This window comes from Crinia signifera, chromosome 3, assembly GCF_055691185.1.
Source record: "Crinia signifera chromosome 3, ASM5569118v1, whole genome shotgun sequence".
NCBI lineage: Eukaryota > Metazoa > Chordata > Amphibia > Anura > Myobatrachidae > Crinia > Crinia signifera.
The window spans coordinates 18,202,845-18,227,528 of NC_139219.1; the positions used below are offsets into that span (position 1 = coordinate 18,202,845).

The 24,684-nt window shown below is 44.5% G+C and overlaps 1 protein-coding gene across 9 annotated transcripts in view; it reads right to left on the bottom strand.

Annotated features, from left to right (window-relative positions):
- DNAH8 (dynein axonemal heavy chain 8) overlaps window positions 1-24,684 on the bottom strand; it is a 358,983-nt gene that overhangs the window by 121,081 nt on the left and 213,218 nt on the right. For all 9 annotated transcript variants that reach the window (XR_014471558.1, XR_014471559.1, XM_083175420.1 and 6 more), the window contains 6 exons: window positions 24,174-24,308; window positions 21,336-21,497; window positions 15,840-16,086; window positions 5,418-5,659; window positions 2,174-2,314; window positions 655-886 (listed from right to left, as the gene is read on the bottom strand). Coding sequence is in view for 7 of the 9 variants with exons in the window: in XM_083175420.1 (XP_083031546.1) it covers window positions 655-886; window positions 2,174-2,314; window positions 5,418-5,659; window positions 15,840-16,086; window positions 21,336-21,497; window positions 24,174-24,308 (1,159 nt within the window). In the remaining 2 variants the exon portion in view is untranslated. The remainder of the gene's footprint in view (window positions 1-654; window positions 887-2,173; window positions 2,315-5,417; window positions 5,660-15,839; window positions 16,087-21,335; window positions 21,498-24,173; window positions 24,309-24,684) is intronic.

The window sequence follows — 24,684 nt, forward strand, 5'->3', positions numbered from 1 at the left end:
CAGGTACACGGAGACCTAATACAGTAGCATAGAAGTACTAATGACGTACAGTATTTATGATGCAGAACCCAATGTGCCCTGTTATCTCTATTGCTTTAGACTGGCTACTATTGTGGCTGGGTGGATTCACCCAGTGGCAGAATCTGTGAGTGGTGGGACCAATTGCAAATATATAATTTGGGTCCTTATCCTCCACTCAAACTCAAGTTCACAAAATGCAACATAGCAGTGGGTGACAGGGGAGGCAGAGGGTGACGGGCCGCAATGGGCCAATGGTAGTTCTGCGTCTGGATGGACCTTTAATATAGATTGGGAATGACCATTCATCACTGAGATTGGTCTGTAATGGAAAAAAGGCTGAATAAAAAGCACCGTGGTTCATTCCTAGACTATCTCTATATCATTAAGAATGTAGTTGTCATATACTGCATAGCATGTATGGGAAGGTCAGACTGGCCACTAGTTTGATATGTATTGTTGTAAGCATACTGTCTGGCTTCATTGAAGTTTGAAGATAATTTTTTATAGTGCCAGAAGGCAGCAAGTGGTTAACGATGCTATAAAATGAGCAAAAAATAAAGATATCCAAGTGAAACCCCAGCTAAGCGGTAGTTATCACATTACAATTATTATTCTCATGCTCCATATATTTACCATTTTCATTAATGACAAAGTCGAACATTGTCTGGTGAATGCCTGCTTCAGGTAGGTCCAACTTGCTCTCATGTTGTCTGAGAAATGCCTCCAGGCAGTGACGGCTCTCTAGCTCAAGGAGAGCCCCTATACTCCACATCAAGGCAAAAATAAACAATCTCTCAAGGCGTCGAGGACCTGCAGCATCTCCCCCTTCTTGTACGGCAATACATCCTTCCAGGAGATTAATAGACTACAGGAATATAGGTGTAACATAAGAACAGTCACCAGAACTCACATGCAAACATTACATTTTGGTGCAATACGTGCTACAAGCAAACACCTGATTTCATTGTTCAACCTTCACTGAATAGATACTGTTCAAACTTATTGCTGATTGGTGACATATTTGCCTCAGTGTAAATGTTGCGGTTAAATATAATTAGTAAATTAGTTCTTGTATAGCGTGTAGTAAACGAGCGGTAATAAGGAATAATATTTGTCAGTTTGAATTTCACAATGTGCACTATTCACTTTCAGACTATCGTACTACAGGTAATGTGGTAGCTTAGGTTTGCAGTCAAACAAAGGTGTAGTTCCATAAGAAGCGATAAGTCATTTCTCACAGTAGTTTGCCATAGAGAGGGGTAATCATTGTTTCCTCCTACAGTATGTACTAACAGGAATATCAGTGATGTCACTTGCGCCCACTACACCTCGTCAGATTAGTCTGCTATGGGGACAGTGCAATATAATAAATGTCTATATTTTACATTCTTATATATTTGTAATGTGTTATTTCAAATATTAAGAAAAAGGAATGATGGAACACACATCCCAGTGTATATCTAGGGATCTTAGGGGTCAATCCAATTAGCCCCAAAGGGCACTTGTTGCCTCTAATGGAAGTACAACACCCCCCCCCCCCCCCCTCGTGTCCCAATCTCATCCAAACTCGCAGATTTTACTACTCGGCCTTATGTGGAATGAGAACAGAACTCTGCAAGTCCGGTGGTACCGTAACAGGATGTGCGTGAACTTGCCCCTAACTGGACTGAGCCCTTAGAGTGGGGAAATACTTGGAGTAATAGCCTGCAATACGCTGGTTGTTCGGGAATTTATGTGGGTCTGCCAGTATTTTAAAATTGGCAATCATTTACAGGGCAAAGACTGTAGTTACATACAAATGAATACATGGTTCCAGAGCAAATGCACTGCAAACGCAAACAAGATATGCTCTGCAAATTGGCTCTGTATAGGCATCTCAGTGTCTCGTATAATGTACAAGTTAGTGGCTTAGTGAAAGATGTCAATGTGACAGTGGAAACAAAAAGGTGGAATTTCGAGCACCTAATCTTAGTTTCATACTGAGTGATACAACCTCTGCATTGAGATTTTTTGGGGGGTTTCTAATTGGGTCTTCATATAAAATGGAATAATGTCACCAGAGATATGAGCCCTAATGGAGCAAGGTCCACAGTTCTCTGCATACATGCTTGGAAACACAGACAGAGATAGACACAAAGGGGGATGGGTTTACCTGTGTGATGTAATTGCACTCTGAAAGCTGCATCTTTGGACTAAGACTCAGACACATGTAAGTATAAGCGTCCTCAAATACTTTATTATACAATGCTTGTAAGACATCCCGTTCCTCTTCTGTGCGTGTATGTAACCAAGCCTGGAAAGTAAGACAATGGACTCTTGTATTTACCTGCAGGTCTCTTTCTTACGTTATCCCCCAATACAGCAACACTGCCCCCTTTCTAATAGTACATAAAATCCACAAGTGTTCCACTCATTCCTCTATTGATCTATCTATGGGGTTTATTCTAGTTCATTCTTTCTGACAAAATCCTTCTTAGATGGACAAAACCATGTGCACTGTAGGGGGGCAGATGTAACATGTGCAGAGAGAATTAGATTTGGGTGAGTTATTTTGTTTCTGTGCAGGGAAAATACTGACTTCATGATTTTACACTGCAATATAGATCTCACTTTGAAGAAAAACCCCACCCAAATCTAATTCTCTCTGCACAAGTTACATCTGCCCCACCCGCAGTGCACATGGTTTTGTCCATCTAAGAAGGATTTTGTCAGAAAGAATAGACTAGAATAACCCCCCATGTACCAACCTCCATGTTATCAGTGGAACTAGAACATTAAGCAGATACTTTCCCTTATATCATGTTGCTGCTGGTTAGAACTGTAAACCTGCACAATGCTGTTTCCTATACACATAACACATAATTAGTGTTATAGAATATTAGGGGAAGCAATGATCACTTTAAGTCCTAATGACCGGGGATCTTTGATTTTGAAAATATATTTATTGGGGTTTTTTTTGTTTTAATTTTTGGTCAAGAGTACATTATGTATAAAGACAAAAGATCAGTTATTTGGCAACAATAAAGAGAGAACAATACAATTGGATCTGGTCGTAAAAATACAAAAGACATATGTAGAAATGTACTAAATAAGAATAAAGAAATATCTTTGAAAGCAGAAAGCAGATCTAATTACTTATACGTTATTCTAAAAATATATTACATAGTAACAAAACAAATAACCAAAACCATCAGAAGAATATTACAGAATTATATATATATATATATATATATATATATATATAAACCAAGAGCAAAAGGAAATGGGGAAAGACAAGGGTAAAAGGATGAGGAGGAGGCTTTGAACAAGATGCAGAACCTCTATCACCACAAGACAGATAGTAAAGTAATATACAATTTACAGGTGTAAGAAAACAAATATCAGACAAAGGATTATGCAATACATGTCTATATAAAAAACAGTTTGTCGATTCAAATTAAGCTAGCATTTGTTGTTTTTGAGTCTTCAAGGGATTCAATTAATGGTCCCCATTTTTTGTAAAAATTAGGTAAATTGATTTCAACCTCTGGCAAAGTAGATTAGCGTACAGATTATATGGTGCACAGTAGAAGCATTCACAGTCCAATCAGGGTGTGGATAGGGGGTAGTTACTGCGCTAGACAATAACCGGGAAAGTATATAAAGGTGTGTCCATTTAATTCTATATGTCGTTTTATTGTGTAACATCACATTCATTTTATAATTAAATGATGATGACCCATGCTTATGAGTTATTGGACTGTTTCTTTAAAATGTTTGTTTGCATCTGAATACACTAAATTTACTGATTTAGAGTATTTCTTTATTGTGCATATTGAGATGCTTGGAAAGTTATGTGTGTGCATACTTATATTAAATGTAAGTTTCGTAAATGTTTCATAAAAACAACAAAAACAAATTTTCACTTAAAGAATTTAACCTAAGTCTCCAAACATGGAGAGTAGCACACTTATCCATTTGTGGTTTGTGCAACATGTTGGTTTGTGTTTATATACTGTACAGTACAGTACACTATTTTTATTAAATGATTTACCTAGAGGAGTCAGACTAACGTTAATGTACAGTTGCTTTAAGACGTTCCTTTGCGATACACCAATTTTATTTACTGATTTAGAGTATGGTTTTCTTTTTTTGACTCTCTCAATCTGACCTCTTTTCTGTGTGTGCAGTATACAGCACAGTAACATTACAGATGTCAAGTATACTATACACTATTTGCGTACTTGGATGCACACATACAGTACAGTAAGCCCAATTGAAGACATCGTCTGTGAATACAGCTGGTTAACGCTGGCTGGTCAAATGCCCACCCACCTCCCCCCTCATCCCCCTCTCCTGGGAGACTGGTCTTTTCATAGACAATGAGGCCAGCAACAATGTAAAGGAAGGGCTGATACAGTACTTCAGTCGCTATATTTGGCCACTTTGGTTGGGGGAAGGCACTATAGAGAAATCAAGAGTACGTTAAAGTGTTAAGTACTACAGTATGCTTTGAATTGTGCATATTGATACACTCGCAAAGTTAGATATGAAAACAGGTTTTATTGTATGTAAATACTTATATTAAATGTAAGTTTGTAAATGTTTCATACAAAAGAATATTCACACTTAAATATTTTAACCCTGGTCTCTAAGCATGGAAAGCGGCACTCTTATCCACTAGCCTACGACGCCAGGTGATAGCGACCCATGCTCATGAGTCACTGTTAGTAGTGATCCCTTGGGTGCCGGACGACTCTCCGACAGTCGGGATTCCGACAGTCATTACCCCGATGTCGGAATCCCGACTGCTCCCTCGTGTGGGTCCATGATCCCCATAGAGTGAGAATAAAATCGGTGGTGAGCGCAGCAAGCCACTGTGCCCGCAAGAGGCCACTGTGGAAGCAAGAGGCTTCGTTGTGCTCCCCCCGCTGTGCAGTCAGGATTCTGACGTCAGGCTAATGACTGTCGGAATCGCGACTGTCGGTGTGTTATACCACATCCGATCCTTTGCCATCTGTTATGCTTATGCTGTATCGGCTACAGGACGATTGCTGCAACACATTGGTTTGCGTTTATATACATTACGCTATTTTTATTAATCGATTTGCCTAGGGGACCCAGATCAGATGCACACACAAGCCTAATTTCAATGTACTGTTGCTATAAAACATTAGTTTGCATCTGATTACACTCATTTTATTTACTGATTTAGAGTATTTTATTTTTTTTCTTACTCTCTCCACCTGGCCACTGGTCTGTGTATATATTTCAGTTGTCACAGTCCATTTACCAGAACCTGTATTGTACTGTACTCTACCGTATATTCATCCACCACTGGATTAGTGGAGCATTAGCCACCCAGTAAAAAGGTGTCTATGTAGAAGTGTTTACTGATAATGTATTTGTAACTGTACCTTTAATAAAGGTCTCCAGGGAAGAGTAGACGAGCTGAAGAAGACCACGCCCATCCGAGACACTGTAGCAGGAGACACATTCTCTATACAGTGCACTTCGAACAGCAGCTTGCAGTGCGGAGCCCTCGGAATGCGGTCACCGTTAGCCAATGTCAAGGTCTTACTGTCATCCAGCACTGAATTTAGGTTATCAATCCAAATGGTATCAATAGGACCATCTAATACAATCCAGATATTTTTACCTGTAATATGTGTACTGTCAGTTCAAAGGTGTAAAAAAGTAATATACAGTAATCATCCCACACAAAACACAACATATAATTACAGTACATGGGGAAGCTAATCATATTGGATAAGATACACAAAGGATTTAATCCAGAAAATCGTGCGCTTAATTAAGCAGCCCTGGTAACCACTTTCAAAATATTTTGAAAGACCACTTCAAAACAAAAAAGGGTTGATATACAATACCATACAGGATTTTGACAGGTTTCCTAGGCGCTTAGCAAACATCCAACAGAGGAGTTATTAATTCCAGATGATATACCCAAAAGAGAAGAAAAAACGCTACAATAGTGTAATACTGTTAGACATTAATTCTATTAGGCTTTTGTATTGGGATAAACTCGTACCCTGAGCTTTGGTCTACAAGTGGTGTAGACAACAGCGCATAATTATGAGAGACGATACACGTCACACAGGATACAGTCCTCACTTTTTCCTCCTTCTTAAGTGCGATATTGTCTCAAAAATATAAAAGAGACTTCATGGTGCAGTATATACACACTTTAATTATAACAGTTAAAAAGCACATGAACAGAGATTGGGATACAATGGACTCTCACCATATAGTTGTGTCTACAAACAGAATGCAGACCAACAAAGCATGTGATGTTAAACTTCCAATACAGGCATCTCTGGAAGCGGAATTGGGCGAGTAGTCCTCCTGGATCCCTTCACTGCTCCTCCAAATGGCCCCAGCCGACCGGTTTCAATACCTTGCGGTATCTTTCTCAAGGCATAAAAGATTAGGCCACTGGGAGGGGTATTTATACTTCCTTGTTCATTATACAAGAAAAACCTATTTCCAGACATGGGTTTCCTGACATCTAAAAACACATTGCACAATGTCCCAAATGCAGCATATTTGTCACACTTGAGGACTGACTTGACACTGAGGCTGAGGTAAAATGAAAACTTGGTTGTTTAATGAGTTTTGCACATATAGACAGGTAAGTACTTCAGAAGACTGGAGATAAGCAAAACATCACTGAGATGATGAGGACTGGACTGGAGCCAGCAATACAGTAACTAGAAATGTTCAATAACACAATATCACAGTGATCTGGATTCTGGAGGTTCACTTTGCAGAAACCGATGTTGAACATCGATGGTGTGTCGGAGACAACAATGGAGCACTGCAGGTAAGTATGTAGCTCGGGATAGTACCAATAACGTAGTCACTGAAAGAAAGTACACCGATGATGATAGCTGTTCGATGTTAGGTCACCGATGGTGGCTGTAATCGATGATGACTCTCTGAAGGGTGTCTGGTAATAGAAGATGGTACCGGGTAGTAGAGCTGTAGGTGGATGGGAAGCGCAGTGGTCGTTGACAACGTTGGTGAACTGATGGCAAACCGATGGTGAACCGATGGTGAACCAGATAGACACTGTGGTAACTGCAGGAGCAGAACTGACTGGAATCAGCAGGAGAGAATGCAGCAGAACTGCCAGGAGTCAGGCTGTGCTAGAGATGACAATAGCACTGGTCTGGAGGCTGAATAACACTGGAGCAGATCCTTAGATGCTACTTAGGCTGTAGACACCATTGCACTGACAACTCTAGACCATTTCCCCAGCATACTTATAGGAATCAGGGCGGGGCTGATTGGACCCAGCTGGATGATGTCAGAATCAGGCAGACAGGTTTTGGTTTCTGAATGTCATGTGAGAGAAAGCCAGATCACTGCAGTGAAGTCTATTAAGGTGTATACCTCAGAGCAAGTCTGGACAGGCATTTACATGAAAGGTAAGTGTTCTTTAGACACCGGATCGTGACAGCACCCCCCCCTTTACGGGTGGCCCCAGGACACCTATGAGGTTTTTGAGGAAATTTGCGATGAAACTCACGTATCAATCTTGGAGCGTGAACCTCAGAAGCATCAGTCCAGGAACGCTCTTCAAGACCATATCCCTTCCAATCGATGAGATACTGAAGGCGATTGTACCGGAGTCGTGAATCAAGAATGTTTGATACCTCGTACTCAACTCCTCGTTGCGTCTGAACCTTGGGTGTTTTGGGGAGTTTTGAGAGAAAACGATTGAGAACTAATGGTTTTAACAAAGAAATATGAAATGTGTTTGGAATTTTCAAGAATGGAGGAAGTTTCAATCTGTAAGCTGCAGGGTTGATAACTTGTTCTACTGGAAATGGACCGATGAATCGTGGGGCAAACTTCATTGAAGGCACTCTGAGTCTTAGATTGCGGGTAGACAACCACACACGATCACCTCTTTTTAAAGATGGAACAGCTCTTCGTTTTCTATCAGCAAATTTTTTATAATTGCTGGACGCCTTTAGTAAAGAGGACCGGATGGTCTTCCAGATCTTTGAGAAATGCTGGAGTGTCAAATTCACGCTGGAACAGATGTGGTAGCCAGAGGTTGAAATTAAGGAACTCTTGGATGGAAACCGTAGTTAGCATAGACTGGCGTGGAGGACGAAGAGGTGTTAAACTGATTGTTATGGCAGAATTCCGCCCAGGGCAGTAATTCTACCCAGTCATCTTGAGATGATGAAACGTATAACCGAAGGAAAGTCTCTAGATCTTGATTGACCCTTTCAGTTTGACCATTGGTTTGTCGATGATAGGCAGTACTAAATTTCAATTTCACTTGAAGGGTAGCACAAAGACTGCGCCAGAATCTGGCCACGAACTGAACGCCTCGGTCTGAAATAATTTCTTGGGGAAGGCCGTGCAGCTTGAATATCTCTCGAATAAACAGTTGAGCCAGTTTAGAGGCTGAAGGAAGTCCGATAAGTGGGACAAAATGAGCCCTCTTTGTGAAGCGATCAACGATAACCCAAATCGTGTTGTATTTGGAGGATTCTGGTAGATCAGTGATGAAATCCATGGACAGATGGGTTCATGGAGAGTGAGGGACAGACAATGGAATGAGTTGTCCGGCAGGAGACTGGCGAGATGATTTGTGTTGAGCACATTTAGAGCAGGAAGCAACAAATTCCTGTACGTCTTTTTTAAGGGACGGCCACCAATAAGACCTGGACAAGAACTTACAGGTTTTCTGAACACCTGGATGCCCAACGAACCTTGAAGCATGAGCCCATTGGAGGAGCTTCTTACAGAGAGCTGGCTTGACAAAAGACTTTCCTGGAGGAGGAGAATTAATAGTTACGGCAGAGAAGGCGATGGGATCAATGATAAGATGTTTCTCTGTGCTACTTAATTCTGTGTCTTGCTCCCAAGATCGGGAAAGTGCATCCGCTTTGCGATTGGCAGTGCCAGGACAAAATGACAATTTAAATTTGAAGCGGGAGAAGAATAGGGCCCATCGGGCTTGACGTGGGTTGAGGCATTGAGCGGTTTTGAGGTTTAAGAGGTTCTTATGATCGGTGTGAATGCTGATTCGTGGGCAGCTCCTTCCAGGAGATAACGCCATTCTTCCAGTGCCAATTTAATGGCGAGCAATTCCTGGTCCCCAATGGCATAATTCCGCTCTGCAGGCAAGAATTTGCGAGAGAAGAAACCACAGGGATGCAGATGATTGTCAGGACCTCTTTGTGATAGTACCGCCCCAACTCCCACAGATGAGGCATCGACCTCTAGCGTGAAGGGTAAGGTAACATCTGGTTGTCTTAAAACTGGAGCGGACATAAACTTCTTTTTGAGGAGATGAAAAGCTTTGATAGCTTCTTCCGGCCATTTAGCATGATTTGCTCCCTTGCGGGTGAGAGCCGTAATTGGTGCTACTAGAGTGGAGAAGTTTCTGATAAATTTTCGATAATAATTTGCGAATCCCAAGAAGCGTGGACACTTCGGAGGGTAGTTGGGATTGGCCAACCTTGGATTGCCTGGAGTTTGTCGGGATCCATTTCAAGGCCGGACCCAGAGATGATGTATCCTAGAAATGGGATGGACTTCACTTTGAATATACATTTCTCTAATTTGCAGTAGAGATGGTTAGAGCGGAGGCGAGTCAGAACTTCCTTGACCCAGTGACGATGTTCTTCCAGGTTATTGGCGTAGATAAGGATGTCATCCAAATAGACTACTACATGATGGTACAGCAGGTCACGAAATAACTCATTTACGAAGAACTGGAAGACTGCAGGGGCATTGCTGAGACCGAATGGCATCACAAGGTATTCATAGTGACCATCTCTTGTATTGAATGACGTCTTCCATTCGTCACCCTCTTTGATACGAATTAGATTATAGGCCCCTCGGAGATCAAGCTTGGTGAAGATTGTGGCACCACTAACCCGATCAAAAAGTTCAGTAATTAGAGGCAATGGATATTTGCTTTTAATAGTGATGTCATTTAAACCCCTACAGTGAATACAGGGCCTTAGCCCTTCATCCTTTTTTTGGTACTTGTGTATTTTGGCGGCGTCCATCGCATCGCATACCATAACGCATACGATGGTATGCGATGCGACGCGATATCGTACGATAGTAGTGCACGATGGCATACAATTTTGAAATTGTATGCCATTGTACATGGCATACAATGCCATACGATGCGATTAAACATTGTATAAGCACCCTAATGGGTGCTTATACAAAGTTAAGCACCCTAATGGGTGCTTACAATGTTAAATGCACCCCCACGCCACCCCCCCCACTATAAACGTGAACCCGAAGTGCGGCGAGCGCAGCGAGCCCGCGAGGGGCGGCGGTACGCGTCCTACGACCTTTTCATACCCCCACTATCCACGTCGGCGTGGAGTTGAGAATAGAACAGTGTGGCGAGCGCAGTAAGCCACGGAGCCCGAAGCGTGGCGAGCGCAGCGAGCCCCGCGAGGGGACGCGGATACCTGTGAAGCCCGCGAAGGGACGCGTTTACCTGTGAAGGTATCCGCGTCCCCTCGCTGCGCTCGCCACACTATTCTATTCTCAACTCCACGCCGACGTGGATAGTGGGGGTATGAAAAGGTCGTAGGACGCGTACCGCCGCCCCTCGAGGGCTCGCTGCGCTCGCCACGCTTCGGGTTCACGTTTATAGTGGGGGGGTGGCGTGGGGGTGCATTTAACATTGTAAGCACCCATTAGGGTGCTCAAAAGCACCCTTTAGGGTGCTTATACGATTTTTTATCGTATAGGGGGTCAAAATCGCGTCGCATCGCATCGCATGCCATGGGGTACATGGCATGCGATGCGATACGTTCATCGTACGACGGACATCGGGGGCGCCGCCAAAATACACAAGTACCCTTTTTTTTTACAAAGAAGAATCCAGCTCCGGCTGGAGAGGAGGATGCTCGAATGAACCCTTTAGCCAGATTCTCTTTGATGTATTCAGACATCGTCTGGGTCTCTGGAAGAGATAAAGGGTATGTCCAACCCCATGGAGGTATTTTTCCAGGGATGAGGTCAATAGGACAATCCCAAGGACGATGAGGAGGTAGAACATCAGCGGCAGCTTTGCTGAATACATCTGTGAATTCTCTGTATGCTGGAGGAGGTACATCACACGATTTAGTAGAAGATTTCCGAACAGGAACTACTTGTTGTAGACAGGATTTAGAGCAACATGAACCCCAAGCAGAGATCTGAGAAGAATTCCAGTCAATCGTGGGGTTGTGAAGACGGAGCCAGGGTAGACCTAAGATCATGGAGTGAGATGCCTTTGGAATCACTAAGAAACTGATTAGTTCAGAATGAAGAACTCCAACCTTTAACGACAGAGGTTGAGTCCTGTGAGTAATAATTCCTCAGAGAATTTTACTACCGTCCACGGCAGTAACGTAGACTGGATTAGAAAGTTTTTCGATGGGGATTTTCCATTGTTGAACAAATTCTATGGTGAGAAAGTTCCCGGCAGCACCAGAATCCAACAAAGCAGGAATTTGTTTTGCATGCTGGGCAACTTTCAGGAAGACTTGGAGGACACAGTCTGTATTGGATGAAGAGGTAAAGAGTACCCCTAACTGCCCCTCTTCTTGGTGAGCTAGAGCTTGAGGTTTCTCTTTTGGGGATGAATTGAAGCGAGGTTGAGAAGTGGTGAAGGTTTTTAAAGACGAAGTCCTTCCTCTCTCAATAACCCTTTCCCTTAATCTCAGATCGACTTTATTACACAGGGACACGAGGTCATCTAATTTTGGGGGTAAGTCTCTGGTGGCAAGCTCATCTTTTATGGATTCAGACAATCCGTTCCAAAAAGCTGCATGCTTGGCTTCCTCATTCCATGAAAGTTCAGAATCTAACGTCTGGAATTGCACCAGGTATTGGCCCACAGTTCTGGACCCCTGCCGAAGCCGGAGGATGTTGGAGGAAGCAGATGATGTACGTCCTGGTTCATCGAATATACGACGAAAGAAAGCCACGAACTCTGTATAGGTTGATAGCAGAGGATCAGATCTCTCCCAGAGGGGTGATACCCAATCCAACGCAGAACCGGAGAAGAGCGAAATGAGATAAGCTACCTTCGTGCGATCTGACGGGAAGTTACTTGGCTGAAGTTCAAAGTGAATTTCACATTTATTGATGAACCCACGGCAATTTTTGGGAGATCCATCAAATTTTGTGGGAGTAGGTAAATGTAGGCGAGGTGCCGGGATGAATGCAGGAGTCGAAGTTTCTACCTTGATTGCTGGAGAAGCCCCAGTGCCTCGTAGTAAAGTTTGTATATTATCTAAGCTTGTGGACAGATCTTGTAGAACACAGATGACCTGATTCTGTGCAGCCTCTTGATTTTCTATACGAGCTGCCAGGTGTTGAATCGGCCCAGTAATCCGATCCTGTCCTTCCGATGGATTCATCTGGTCAGTGCAAACTGTCACACTTGAGGACTGACTTGACTCTGAGGCTGAGGTAAAATGAAAACTTGGTTGTTTAATGAGTTTTGCACATATAGACAGGTAAGTACTTCAGAAGACTGGAGATAAGCAAAACATCACTGAGATGATGAGGACTGGACTGGAGCCAGCAATACAGTAACTAGAAATGTTCAATAAACCAATATCACAGTGATCTGGATTCTGGAGGTTCTCTTTGCAGAAACCGATGTTGAACATCGATGGTGTGTCGGAGACAACAATGGAGCACTGCAGGTAAGTATGTAGCTCGGGATAGTACCAATAACACAGTCACTGAAAGAAAGTACACCGATGATGATAGCTGTTCGATGTTAGGTCACCGATGGTGGCTGTAATCGATGATGACTCTCTGAAGGGTGTCTGGTAATAGAAGATGGTACCGGGTAGTAGAGCTGTAGGTGGATGGGAAGCGCAGTGGTCGTTGACAACGTTGGTGAACCGATGGCAAACCAATGGTGAACCAGATAGACACTGTGGTAACTGCAGGAGCAGAACTGACTGGAATCAGCAGGAGAGAATGCAGCAGAACTGCCAGGAGTCAGGCTGTGCTGGAGATGACAATAGCACTGGTCTGGAGGCTGAATAACACAGGAGCAGATCCTTAGATGCTACTTAGGCTGTAGACACCATTGCACTGACAACTCTAGACCATTTCCCCAGCAGACTTATAGGAATCAGGGCGGGGCTGATTGGACCCAGCTGGATGATGTCAGAATCAGGCAGACAGGTTTTGGTTTCTGAATGTCATGTGAGAGAAAGCCAGATCACTGCACTGAAGTCTATTAAGGTGTATACCTCAGAGCAAGTCTGGACAGGCATTTAGATGAAAGGTAAGTGTTCTTTAGACTCAGGATCGTGACAATATTGCAGTCCATACTTTATCAGAGCTGAAGATCAGGAGATGCGGAGACACCTGTGTTAAAGTTGTTACTTCCGATACGGCGTTGTATAGCCGCGACTTCCGGGTTCCGGCATTGACGTCATCTCCGTTCTGGATCCCCGGCGGAACTGATCTGTGCGTTCCAGCGCCTAGATTTCCGGCACCAAAGGCCGGATGTAGTGTCCCGCACCAAGTAGAACAGCAGCGGTGGTGATTTTATGTTCCTCTCGCTGCTGTTATCTCTTCATAAAGTGCAATATATGCATTTGCACTTTATGAAGAGATAACAGCGGCGAGAGGAACATATATTGCACTTATACCTCGGAGTAGATAAATATGATCAGTTACACCAAGTATTAAATATATATCAGAAAATAGCAAAAACTAAAACCTTAGTAAAAACATTTGATAAAAACATTTATAAAAACCACTTTGTCTCAAAATCTTTATTTAACCCGTTAGGAACTAGGGTATCATAATTAAAAACTGTAGACATTTCGCACTTAGCAAGTTGTTTTGACAGGTCACCACCTCTTATGTTGGGCACAACTTTTTGCAGGATATAACATTTTTTAATACCAGATACATTACATTGATGGTGCACTCTAAAGTGATCTGAGAGAGCATGGATCTCTAAGCCCTTTTTGATGTTTCTCAAGTGTTCTCCAAGTCTCACCTTAAAGGCCCTACTGGTTCTTCCTATATAAAATTTGTTGCACTCACATTGTATAGTGTAGATAACATTTGTAGAGTGGCATGTAAGGAAGTCTTGTACGACAAACGTTTTCCCTTTAATATCTATTTTTTCCACCTTCATCCCAAAATTGTTGGGGATGTTCTTACACCCTAAACACCCCCCACACCGGTAGAAACCTTTAGAGGTAATCGAGGATTTTTTGGGTGAGGTTGGACATAAACTATACACCAGCTTGTTTTTCAAGTTTGGTGCCCGTCTGAAAATTAGTTTAGGTGTTGGAGGAATTTCAGTCCCAATGATAGGGTCTTTTCTCAAAAGTCCCCAATGTCTTTTGAAGATTTTCGTGACCTCGGAATGTTGGGCTGTGTAATTGGTCGTAAAAGACCATTTATGATGTTCAGACTGATTTCTTTGTGTTTTATCTTTTGGTACTAGGAGATCTTCCCTTGACTTATTTTCCACTAAATTTGAAGTTTTGTCCAGGCTTCTCTTGTCATATACGCTCTGGACGAAACTCTTTTTCATCTCTTGTATTTGTTCATGATATACAGGGGTTTCTGTGCAATTTCTACGTAATCTTTGAAATTGAGAAAGAGGGACAGTCTCCAACCACCTTTTGTGGTGGCAGCTATCTTTACTTATGTAAGTCCTTGAATCTGTAGGCTTTACATAATTGGGAGTTTTGATTTTGTTGTCTTCAATGTAAATTACCAAGTCCAGAAAATTTACATTGCTTTGACTGATGTCAAAAGTAAGGTGAATACCTCTGTTGTTATTATTTAAATAAAAACAAAACTGGTCCAGGGTGTCTTTATCCCCTTTCCAAAAAAACAAAATATCATCGATATAGCACCGCCATGATACCAGGTCCGCCCCATATGGGTGGTGGGACCAGATGGTATCGGTCTCCCACTCACCCATAAAGATGTTCGCATAGCTTGGGGCGAACCTGGTACCCATGGCGGTTCCTCGCTTCTGTAAAAAATATTCATCTTTAAACAAAAAATAATTGTTATAAAGAATAAATTCAATCCCCTCCAATAGGAAATTTTGACAAAAGCTCAGGGTACGAGTTTAAACCCAATACAAAAGCCTAATAGAATTAATGTCTAACAGTATTACACTATTGTAGCGTTTTTTCTTCTCTTTTGGGTATATCATCTGGAATTAATAACTCCTGTTGGATGTTTGCTAAGCGCCTAGGAAACCTGTCAAAATCCTGTATGGTAATCCTATTGGATGTCTATGCATTTCCTGCATCACACAAGTCTTACAAGTAGTAAAGTTGGTGCTGTGTATGGTGGCCTAAAAGATAAGTGTAACATACTGTAAGCTCTTTTAGTCTCTCAGTGAGATTGGGCATCATATTACCCCATAAAATAGGCTGACGGATCATCATTATCGGGCTATCCAATTAGTGCCCAATATTCTCAGGTGAAAAGTACCCATACCCATGTGTTATTGCAGAACTATGGGTTGCATATTGCAGATCGCGCTTCAGGTGCATGAGGCATAATCCCCAATGAGTGTCAGCATCTGAGGATCGGAACGGCAGCATCGCAGTTAATAGGATAGCCCCCAGTGAACCTATTACCGCTGCTATTAAGAAATCTCCAATCTTAATTTGGACTTTTAATGTAATAGTTATATAATGTAACTATAAAGATGCAAATACAGGTGCATTCTCCTCAATGCAGTAGTTTAAAGAAATGCTTCACATAAGCAGCACATTGGCCATTGCTAATCGAGCTAGAGATATGGAAGCAGTGATGAGATTTCCTACCCTTTCTGTGATTCACAGACTTCCTCCAAAGCTTGGTAAATATGCCATCTGTCCAATCATTGGTTGCTGTATCTAGCCGCCCAAACATCTGAGGTGCAGTTATAGCCTTTGGGTTCATTCGCATCTCCTGATGAGGTGACCCACACTCAGTCATGGCTTTCATAAGCACATTAATAGCCGAGGTCTTCCCGGAGCCACTAGCTCCAAGGATCATCAGCCCGTGATGTACTGTAGACATTTCATACAGCTGTGAAGAGAAACACAATGGGGGAAATTTACTAAGATGGGAATAAAGACTTCACATGTGATGTTGCTATGGGCAACCAATCAGATCCTGTCTACTATCTTCTAGAGCAAGAATGCTCAAACTATATTGCTCAGGGACCCCGTCAGACAATAAAAATTATTACAGGACCCCAGCAAGTTACTACTGAATGGCCGCCACATGTGTGGTCAGTGAAGTGACCACTTTTGTGACAAGGAGGCAGTGGGTAATGGGGGGATGGAAAAGAGTGACAGGGGGATGGAAGAGGGAAGCAGTGGGTGTTTACTTAATGAGTTATACCCTGTCTCCCCTCCACTGACACCTTAGCCTGATGATCAGCAACATAGAGCCGTGACCCCATGCTGAGGTGGTCGGGACCCACTTTGGGGTCAGGACCCACAGTTTGAGAACTGCTGTTCTAGAGGGTGCTAAATAAGAAGTTGATTCTGATTGGTTGCTCATAGCAAAATCACATGTGAAGTCTTACTCCCATCTTAGTAAATTTTCCCCAATACATTTAATAACCAGAGTTTTTATTTCGGTACACTTTACCTAGAAGGGCGCCCACGATTTTGATCTTGGGCATCGTGAGGTAAAAAAATTGCGTCGGTCGCATCGCATGCGACCAAAAAATCGCATGCGATGCGACCGACGCGATTACCGCGATTTCCCATAGGGAACAATGTTAAATGGCCCACAGAGGCCAAATAGGCACCCTGAAGTGTGAAATGGCACCCCCAATTGTTAACACCACCCCACGATCAACGTCAACCCGAAGCGTGGCGAGCGCAGCGAGCCCGCGAGGGGCGGCGGTACGCGTCCTACGACCTTTTCATACCCTCACTATCCACATCAGCGTGGAGTTGAGAATAGAAAGTGTGGCGAGCGCAGCAAGCCACCGAGACCGAAGCGTGGCGAGCGCACCGAGCCCTGCGAGGGGACGCGGACACCTTCACAGGTATACGCGTCCCCTCGCGGGCTTCACAGGTGTCCGCGTCCCCTCGCTGCGCTCGCCATACTTTCTATTCTCAACTCCACGCCGACGTGATTAGTGGGGGTATGAAAAGGTCGTAGGACGCGTACCGCCGCCCCTCGTGGGCTCGCCACGCTTCGGGTTGACGTTGATCATGGGGTGGCGTTAACAATTGGGGGGGCCATTTCACACTTCAGGGTGGCTATTTGGCCTCTGTGGCCCTTTTAACATTGTTCCCTATGGAAAATCGGGTCAATTGGGACATTTAACATTGTTCCCTATGGGAAATCGCGGTAATCGCGTTGGTCGCATCGCATGCGATTTTTTGGTACATGCGATGCCCGCGATGGGCGCCCTTCTAGGTAAAGAGTACCTTTATTTCACCTGACAAAAGTATGTGAGGATACTGGCCTTACGTTCAGCACCTGGGATCACTAATAAACTACTGTATTAATCACTTAGGAAAAGTGCTTGATTTTTATATTAAACTACACAGGATGGAAAAAACAACCATCAGGAGGTTCACCAGACAAAGCGGATTATTCTGATTTGTACGCACGGGGGACCGCATTCGCCGGGCAGGGTTTGGTGGAATTTGCAGGGCCAAAGTCACATATTTTCTTTGGCGCACTTGCCTTGTCCGTGTGCCATGTTGTACACTCCACTGCCAACAGGGGAAGGGACGTAACCCACGGTCTACCTGCATCTGTTATGCCCCAGGCGGGAGGGGTGCCCTGGCGCTCAACTGCTGGGGGGGGGGGTGCGTGACGTGTCCGGCCGCCGGGGGGGGGGGGGTGGGGTGGGGTGGTTTTCGCGCGGTGTGGCTACCCGGGGGGGGGGGTGTGCGCAGTGTGTCTGCTGGGCAGGGCGGAAGGTGTGTCCGTGATGTGGCTTACCGGCCGCCGGTGGGGGGGGGGGGAGAAGTGGTGCACGATGTGGCCGCTGTGCTACTGGGGGGGGAGAGGGAGGGAGAAATCACTTACCGAACACCTGCTCCTGCTCCTTCCTCCGGCTCTCTGTACTGCTCCTCTGCTGATGCGGTGGTAGAGCTTTCCAGCTCACTACCGCCCTCCAGTGGCCGGCGCCCTAGGCAAATGCCTAGACCTGCCTAGTGGTGGCGCCGGCCCTGCTGTTATGCCGACAGGGTAGAAAGGCACATAGAGACACATCCTAGACTAGCACAGCAGGAGCTACAGCTCAAAGTCACTCTGTACCGACTGTCAATCATACAAAGGTACAGAGTGTACAGGAAATCATACAAAGGTACAGAGTGTACAGGAAATCATACAAAGGTACAGAGTGTACAGGAAATCATTCAAAGGTACAGAGTGTACAGGAAATCATACAAAGGTACAGAGTGTACAGGAAATCATACAAAGGTACAGAGTGTACAGGAAATCTGATGAGCAGGGCAACATCATGTCTGTTGGAAGTACTTGGAACGAGACCAACCAAGCTGGACCTGGGAGTTCCACGTCCCATGTAATTTCAAGCTAAGTAAGTCTAAAAGTGACATGATCTAGAAGAGAATGAGTCTGTACTGTATAAACCAATGCTTATTATTTTAATAAACATCAGATTATAGATCAATAACCAATATATTGGACCATCAATGATCAGATCTTTATGGTGTTACATTTCCCCGGTGGCTACTCTACTATGCACCATTTGTACATAGGCAAGGTATTACATTTCCCCAGCAGCTGCAGGGTAGGTGGTGGCACTGAGCTGCCTGATCATCAGGCACTGGGAGAGGGAATTAAGAAACAGAGAATCTTCGAGTGCCTCTGTGAAATAATTTTCCAGCAACCACCAAGTGGATATTTCTAAAAGTAGACAGTTCAAGGGAAGGTGGGGAAGTCCCCTCGCACTCCCACCTTGGTGGGGGGTCTGTGGAGACCTGATGATGAGAATCGCAGTGGGGTCGTGGCCACAATGATGCAATTGTGATAGCCACGCCCCCAATCAAGGCTCAGTTGTGGTGCTCCGCCTACAGCCCTGTCCCTTTCGCGGCACACCAGTGGCCCAGCCCCCTGCTTCCCCTATCTGGCTGAACTCTCCCGGAGAGGGCAGTCTAAAAGTAGGCAACCCTGATTCAGATGAAAAGAATAGTCGCCCTGGGCTGAAAAATCCTCGATGCCAGAGGAAACGGATCCCGTCTGCTCCTTGTCCGAGTATGAATCTGACCTAGAGGCATAAACGGAATGAGAGGTTGAATTACCTCTTCCCAATGCACTCAGTTTGGAACCATTCCTTCTGTGTGCCCTGCATGGAAGCAGTAAGAGCACTCACCCATGGAGGTTCAGTGTAGGTCCACAGGTGTAGCATGCTTGTTTTCCTAGAGACAGATGGCGCAGGAGCAGTGGCCACTAGCTGTGCCCTGACCTGCGTTAGAGAAGTTGCCCATTCCAGTTCCTGGATGGATGCTGCCGTGGGGATCTCCTGCTGCGTGTCCCCAACCAGGAACCAGTGCCCCCATCCTCGGATGCATGGGCCATCCTGCATTTGAGCCTGTGGAGAAAGATCATCTGGGCAGGACGTGCATGCATGCAGCAAAGCAGCGCCCACCTCCTTATGTGTTTTGCCCTTGGAAGACTTTTTAAGTACGAGGCAATTCTCACACACACACACACGCTTATAGAAAAAACAAAGGTGTGGTTATTAGGATAGAGCAATGAATGTAACAGCCGCATTGTAGTAGCAACTAAGGGGGGCCAGGAGGAGACAAACCCACAGTGACAGGCATAGGGTTAAGACAGAAAGTGAAACTGAATATGCACCCCCACACATGTACACAAGGCACATACAATGTTGCAAAAAGTAGGCTAGAGAAGCTCAAATGACCAAACCCCAGTTGGCTGTAGGAGCAGAAACTAGTCTGACCTAATTACATACCTCCCAACAGTCCCGCTTTCCGCGGGGAACGTCCCGGATTTTGGAGACATTCGCGCACCCCGCCCCGGGCCCGGTACTGTCTCGTGGCGGGGGGGCAGTTTTGAGTACCCCGTCAGTCGGTGACCAGCGGTGAATAGACGCTGTGTGCATGCGCACAGTGTCTATTCATGCACGCAGAGGGGCTGGGAGCATGGCAAGAAGCTCACAGAGCCTCTGGGCCATTCCCCCACAGCGTCAAAACGCCCCCCATCTGCCCCACTTTCTTGGAGACAAAAGTTGGGTGGTATGTAATTACCGAGGTGAGGTATGCAGGGAAGAGAAGACTGCTCATAATGGCTGCTCAGTGTCTCTGCAGGGAGGGAGAGGAGTAGAGAACCCAGTGGTGTGAAGCCTGCTGTGAGAGTTCGCACCACAGGCCAGGGAGGAGCTGATGGGGAGTGCCTACCTCCACCTGTTGGCTCTAGATCCCCCAGGGAAATGGGCGACAACGGCACCAGCATTGTGCTGAGGACCCCTGCCAGGCAACCCCACTGCCAGCACAGAAAGCTGCAAGCAGCAATCGTCTCTATACCAGCAGGGAGCTGAGTGGGTCCCGGGTCAGGTCACTCACCCAGTCGTGGTGCTGCGGCCGCTGGCGCCGGGGATGTTGGAGTGGGAGCAGAGGCATCCTATGAGCCGCCCAGTGCTTCACACTCAAAATAATAGTAAAAATAAAAGAATAAAGTAAAGGCTGAATGTAAATGCATAGAGCTAATAATAACAATGTATGTAAGTAAACAATATAAAAATGTTATTGGATAGTTATCAAAGAGATTGGGTACAGTGATATAGTGTTATTATACTAGACCAGGGCTGCTGAGAGGGGGGAAAGGGTACTACTGTAATTACCTGGGCCCAGGCTTGCTGGAGGGGCCTGGCGGGGGCCCTGGTCCGACCCCCCCCCGGGCGGCAGTTGCACACACATACAGCATTTGCTGTGCTGACAGCAGGCTCAGCATTAGTGTCTCACTGACAGCTGTCAGCACAGCACATGCTGTAGGTGTGTGCTGCTGCTGAGGTGGGGGGGGGGAGGGTGAGGGACGACTTTAGAGTGTTTTTTTTAACCCACCTTAAACATTTTGGGGGTGTGGCCTAATAGCGGGAGGTAGCCACATCTCTCACAATTAGTCCACGCCCCAATTGGGGCTCGGCATAGCTCTCGGCTGCCCTGTAATAGACTGCTTCATACTGTATGTAGCAGTTGCTCCCATCTGTGTTGGTATGATGCACTTTTAGAGACCTTGTCATGAGTCAGTTCTTAGGGAATTATAAAAAGTAATTAATATTGCTTTACAATTGCTTGGGATAGAACATAATACTGCACCTGAAAAAGCTTAAGATTCCATGGTGGGTGATTCACTAGCCCCTGAATTCCCACCTGATTGGAAACAGCCTTTTGGAGCTCGCTATATATACTGCTGTCCAGCTGAGTCCCAGGGAAGAGATCATTGATAAGACTAAGGAAAAGAGGTTCATCATCATCAACCTAAGTGAAAAAGGAATAAACACGTTATAGATTTATTACCAGCTCATCACGGTGAGTAACACTCATAAATAACCAAAGTATTCATAAGAACAGCTTTTACGGAAGTATTTGTGGATAGAAGAAATGCATCTAATTCAAAGTTTACTTTCTTAAACCACATGGATCCATATTCCATTATTATTTGCACTATTAAAATTATTTATATTGCACCACAAAATTCTGCAGTACAGTCGGCAAGTAAAATATATTAGGAAGAAATAGAGGATCAATAGTCTCTCAAGATGAATAACAGCAAGACTAGCAGGTAATCTATATAAGTATAATTGAGCAATGTGTGTGTGTGTGTGAGTGTGTGTGGATGTTCCACGATAACGCTCGAACACTTTAACTAATCATCTTCAAACTAGCACACTAACTTATCATCTTGAGGGACGATCTAAGTACGAAGATGTATTTAATCAGACGAGCCCTTGAGGGTGCTGTCATAAGTGTCCATGCTATTTCTGTAGTTTTCATGCATTGTGATACGTTGCTGGAAAGCTTATGACTTTCTGAATACAACAAAATAAACAGACTCCCATAAGTGGACCCTTAAAGGCCTATAAGGGACCATTAAATGAAAAACATTTTCGCTTTACAAAACTTTTGACAAACTGAAATGAATAAGTGTCTCATCGGCCAAGTGGTCTGTGAATCAACACTGTAGATATCGTTGTAAAATCGGTCCAGTCAGATATTTTTTCTCTGGATTGTTTGCTTATTCATTGAGGGTTTTCGGGATCTTCTGTACCTGCTGCAGCAGCTCCTGCCCTGCTGTGGTTGGGAGGGGTAGGAGGATAGCTGGAGACTTGCTCTGGCTGCTGCAGCAGCTACTATCCTGCTGTGGTTGGTTAGGGTAGGTGGATAGTTGGAGACTTGCTCTGGCTGCTGCAGCAGCTACTATCCTGCTGTGGTTGGTTAGGGAAGGTGGATAGTTGGAGACTTGCTCTGGCTGCTCCAGCAGCTCCTGTCCTGCTGTGGTTGGGAAGGGAAGGTGGATAGTTGGAGACTTGCTCTGGCTTCTGCAGCAGCTTCTGCCCTGCTGTGGTTGGGAAGGGAAGGTGGATAGTTGGAGTCTTGCTCTGGCTGCTGCAGCAGCTTCTGCCCTGCTGTGGTTGGTTAGGGTAGGTGGATAGTTGGAGACTTGCTCTGGCTACTGCAGCAGTTTCTGCTCTTCTGTGGTTGGGTAGTATAGGTAAATTTATGACCAAGCTGCAAGAAAATTGTTATTGGTTTTTCCAAAGGAGGTTTTTTTAAATTGTCAGATGTATTTTTTGATTTAGGCAAAAAACGGTGGAGTGCTCTAAAGTACTATAAATTAGCACAAAAAGGATAAATAGGGTATCACATAAAAAACACAATTTATTTTAGACTAACATATATAGAATAGTTAAAAATGAAACATATGAAATATACTAAAATAAAATAAAATGCACTCTGATGTATATTATATATGACAATGGATTGCATTTGTATTCAATCTCACTTGTTCCTAGTTATGCCCTTCTCTGGTCATTGGATGTGATCTCCCATGGTGTCCATAATTATACTGGTGTGGTGGGTGTCCATAAATGCCTTATATATTTGTATCCACTTGATTGTTGGGGTCTCTTGATCTGGATAGGATCCAATAATTAGCAGGTGGTGGTGTCCCAAAAAGTCCAGTTGATGATTGGCAAGTAGGAAAACCAAGGAAGGAGGATCATGTGGAGAGCTGGTCCAAGTGTGAAATGGGTTCAAAGTCCAAAGTCCTACAGCAGAGTGCAAACTGACCCCCTCCTTCAGGGAGAAAATGCTCTGTTGCTGCCTGGGCTTCCCTAGTAATTTATGATTTAATACATTTTTTAAAGTTTAACAAAATATATCATTCCATTAAATGTTCACAGGTCATGTGATTTTACGAATCCAACAGTAATTTTTGCGTTGTCGACATCTTGCCTGATTTCAAGGGTTTTTTGTGCACAGCATTAGCGACGCTATAATCGTGAACAAGAATTGCATAAGCATAAACTTTCACCGATCCATCAAACGGGCTTTAAGTCTGGTTGAGAAAATAAACTACTTTAAATAAGATCCGAATTGGTAATTTGGGGCGTCGGGGCTGTGGCAACAAAGGGGGTCTACCAAGGTATTGCGGCCCTGTTGCTTTCTCTCTCTCTCTCTCTCTCTCTCTCTCTCTCTTACACACACACACACATACAGGGGGGTCCACCACACAAAGTCTACATGACTCGCCAATTCCCCCACTATTACTGAATACAGAATGAATACAGAATGGCTCCCGGGTCTCTTAGGTGTGACGCCACACTTTATGTACTTGAAAGCCACTGTGTATACGTATGCCTCCAAAAGCAATGGCGGCACAGTCTGGATGCCGGGATATCATCAGGAACTCACCAAAAGGTAAGTACTCAGGGGTATTGTGTGTGAAATATGAGAATCATTATGGAGCATAAAATTAATAGTGGAGCAGTGCGGGTATTGTGTGGCACTGTGGGGCGGCATTGTATAACATACTAGAGGGCTAATGTGACAGTCACAATCTTGCAAATCACACCGAAATTTAAAACATATGGTATCAAATTACGCAGAGAAATAATTTATGTAATATGACCGGCACCTTAGCACGGAACATACCAGCTTCGAAAGATTCATATCACGCAAGCATCTAACGATGATAGTCGATTCGCTTTCATCTGGTCTCATTCTTTTTTGGGCTCCCAATGTCCTCAGTAGTGACAGGATGTTTCTCAAGCCAAAATCATAATGCACCTAAAACATGTAATAAATGCTGTTTTCAGAGGAGCAGGAACCTAGTACAGGGAGTACTGACAGAGGAGGTACCTAGTGCAGGGAGGACTGACAGAGGAGGTACCTAGTACAGGGAGTACTGACAGAGGAGGTACCTAGTACGGGGAGGACTGACAGAGGAGGTACCTAGTACAGGGAGTACTGACAGAGGAGGTACCTAGTACAGGGAGGACTGACAGAGGAGGTTCCTGGTACGGGGAGGACTGACAGAGGAGGTACCTAGTACAGGGAGTACTGACAGAGGAGGTACCTAGTACAGGGAGGACTGACAGAGGAGGTACCTAGTACAGGGAGGACTGACAGAGGAGGTACCTAGTACAGGGAGGACTGACAGAGG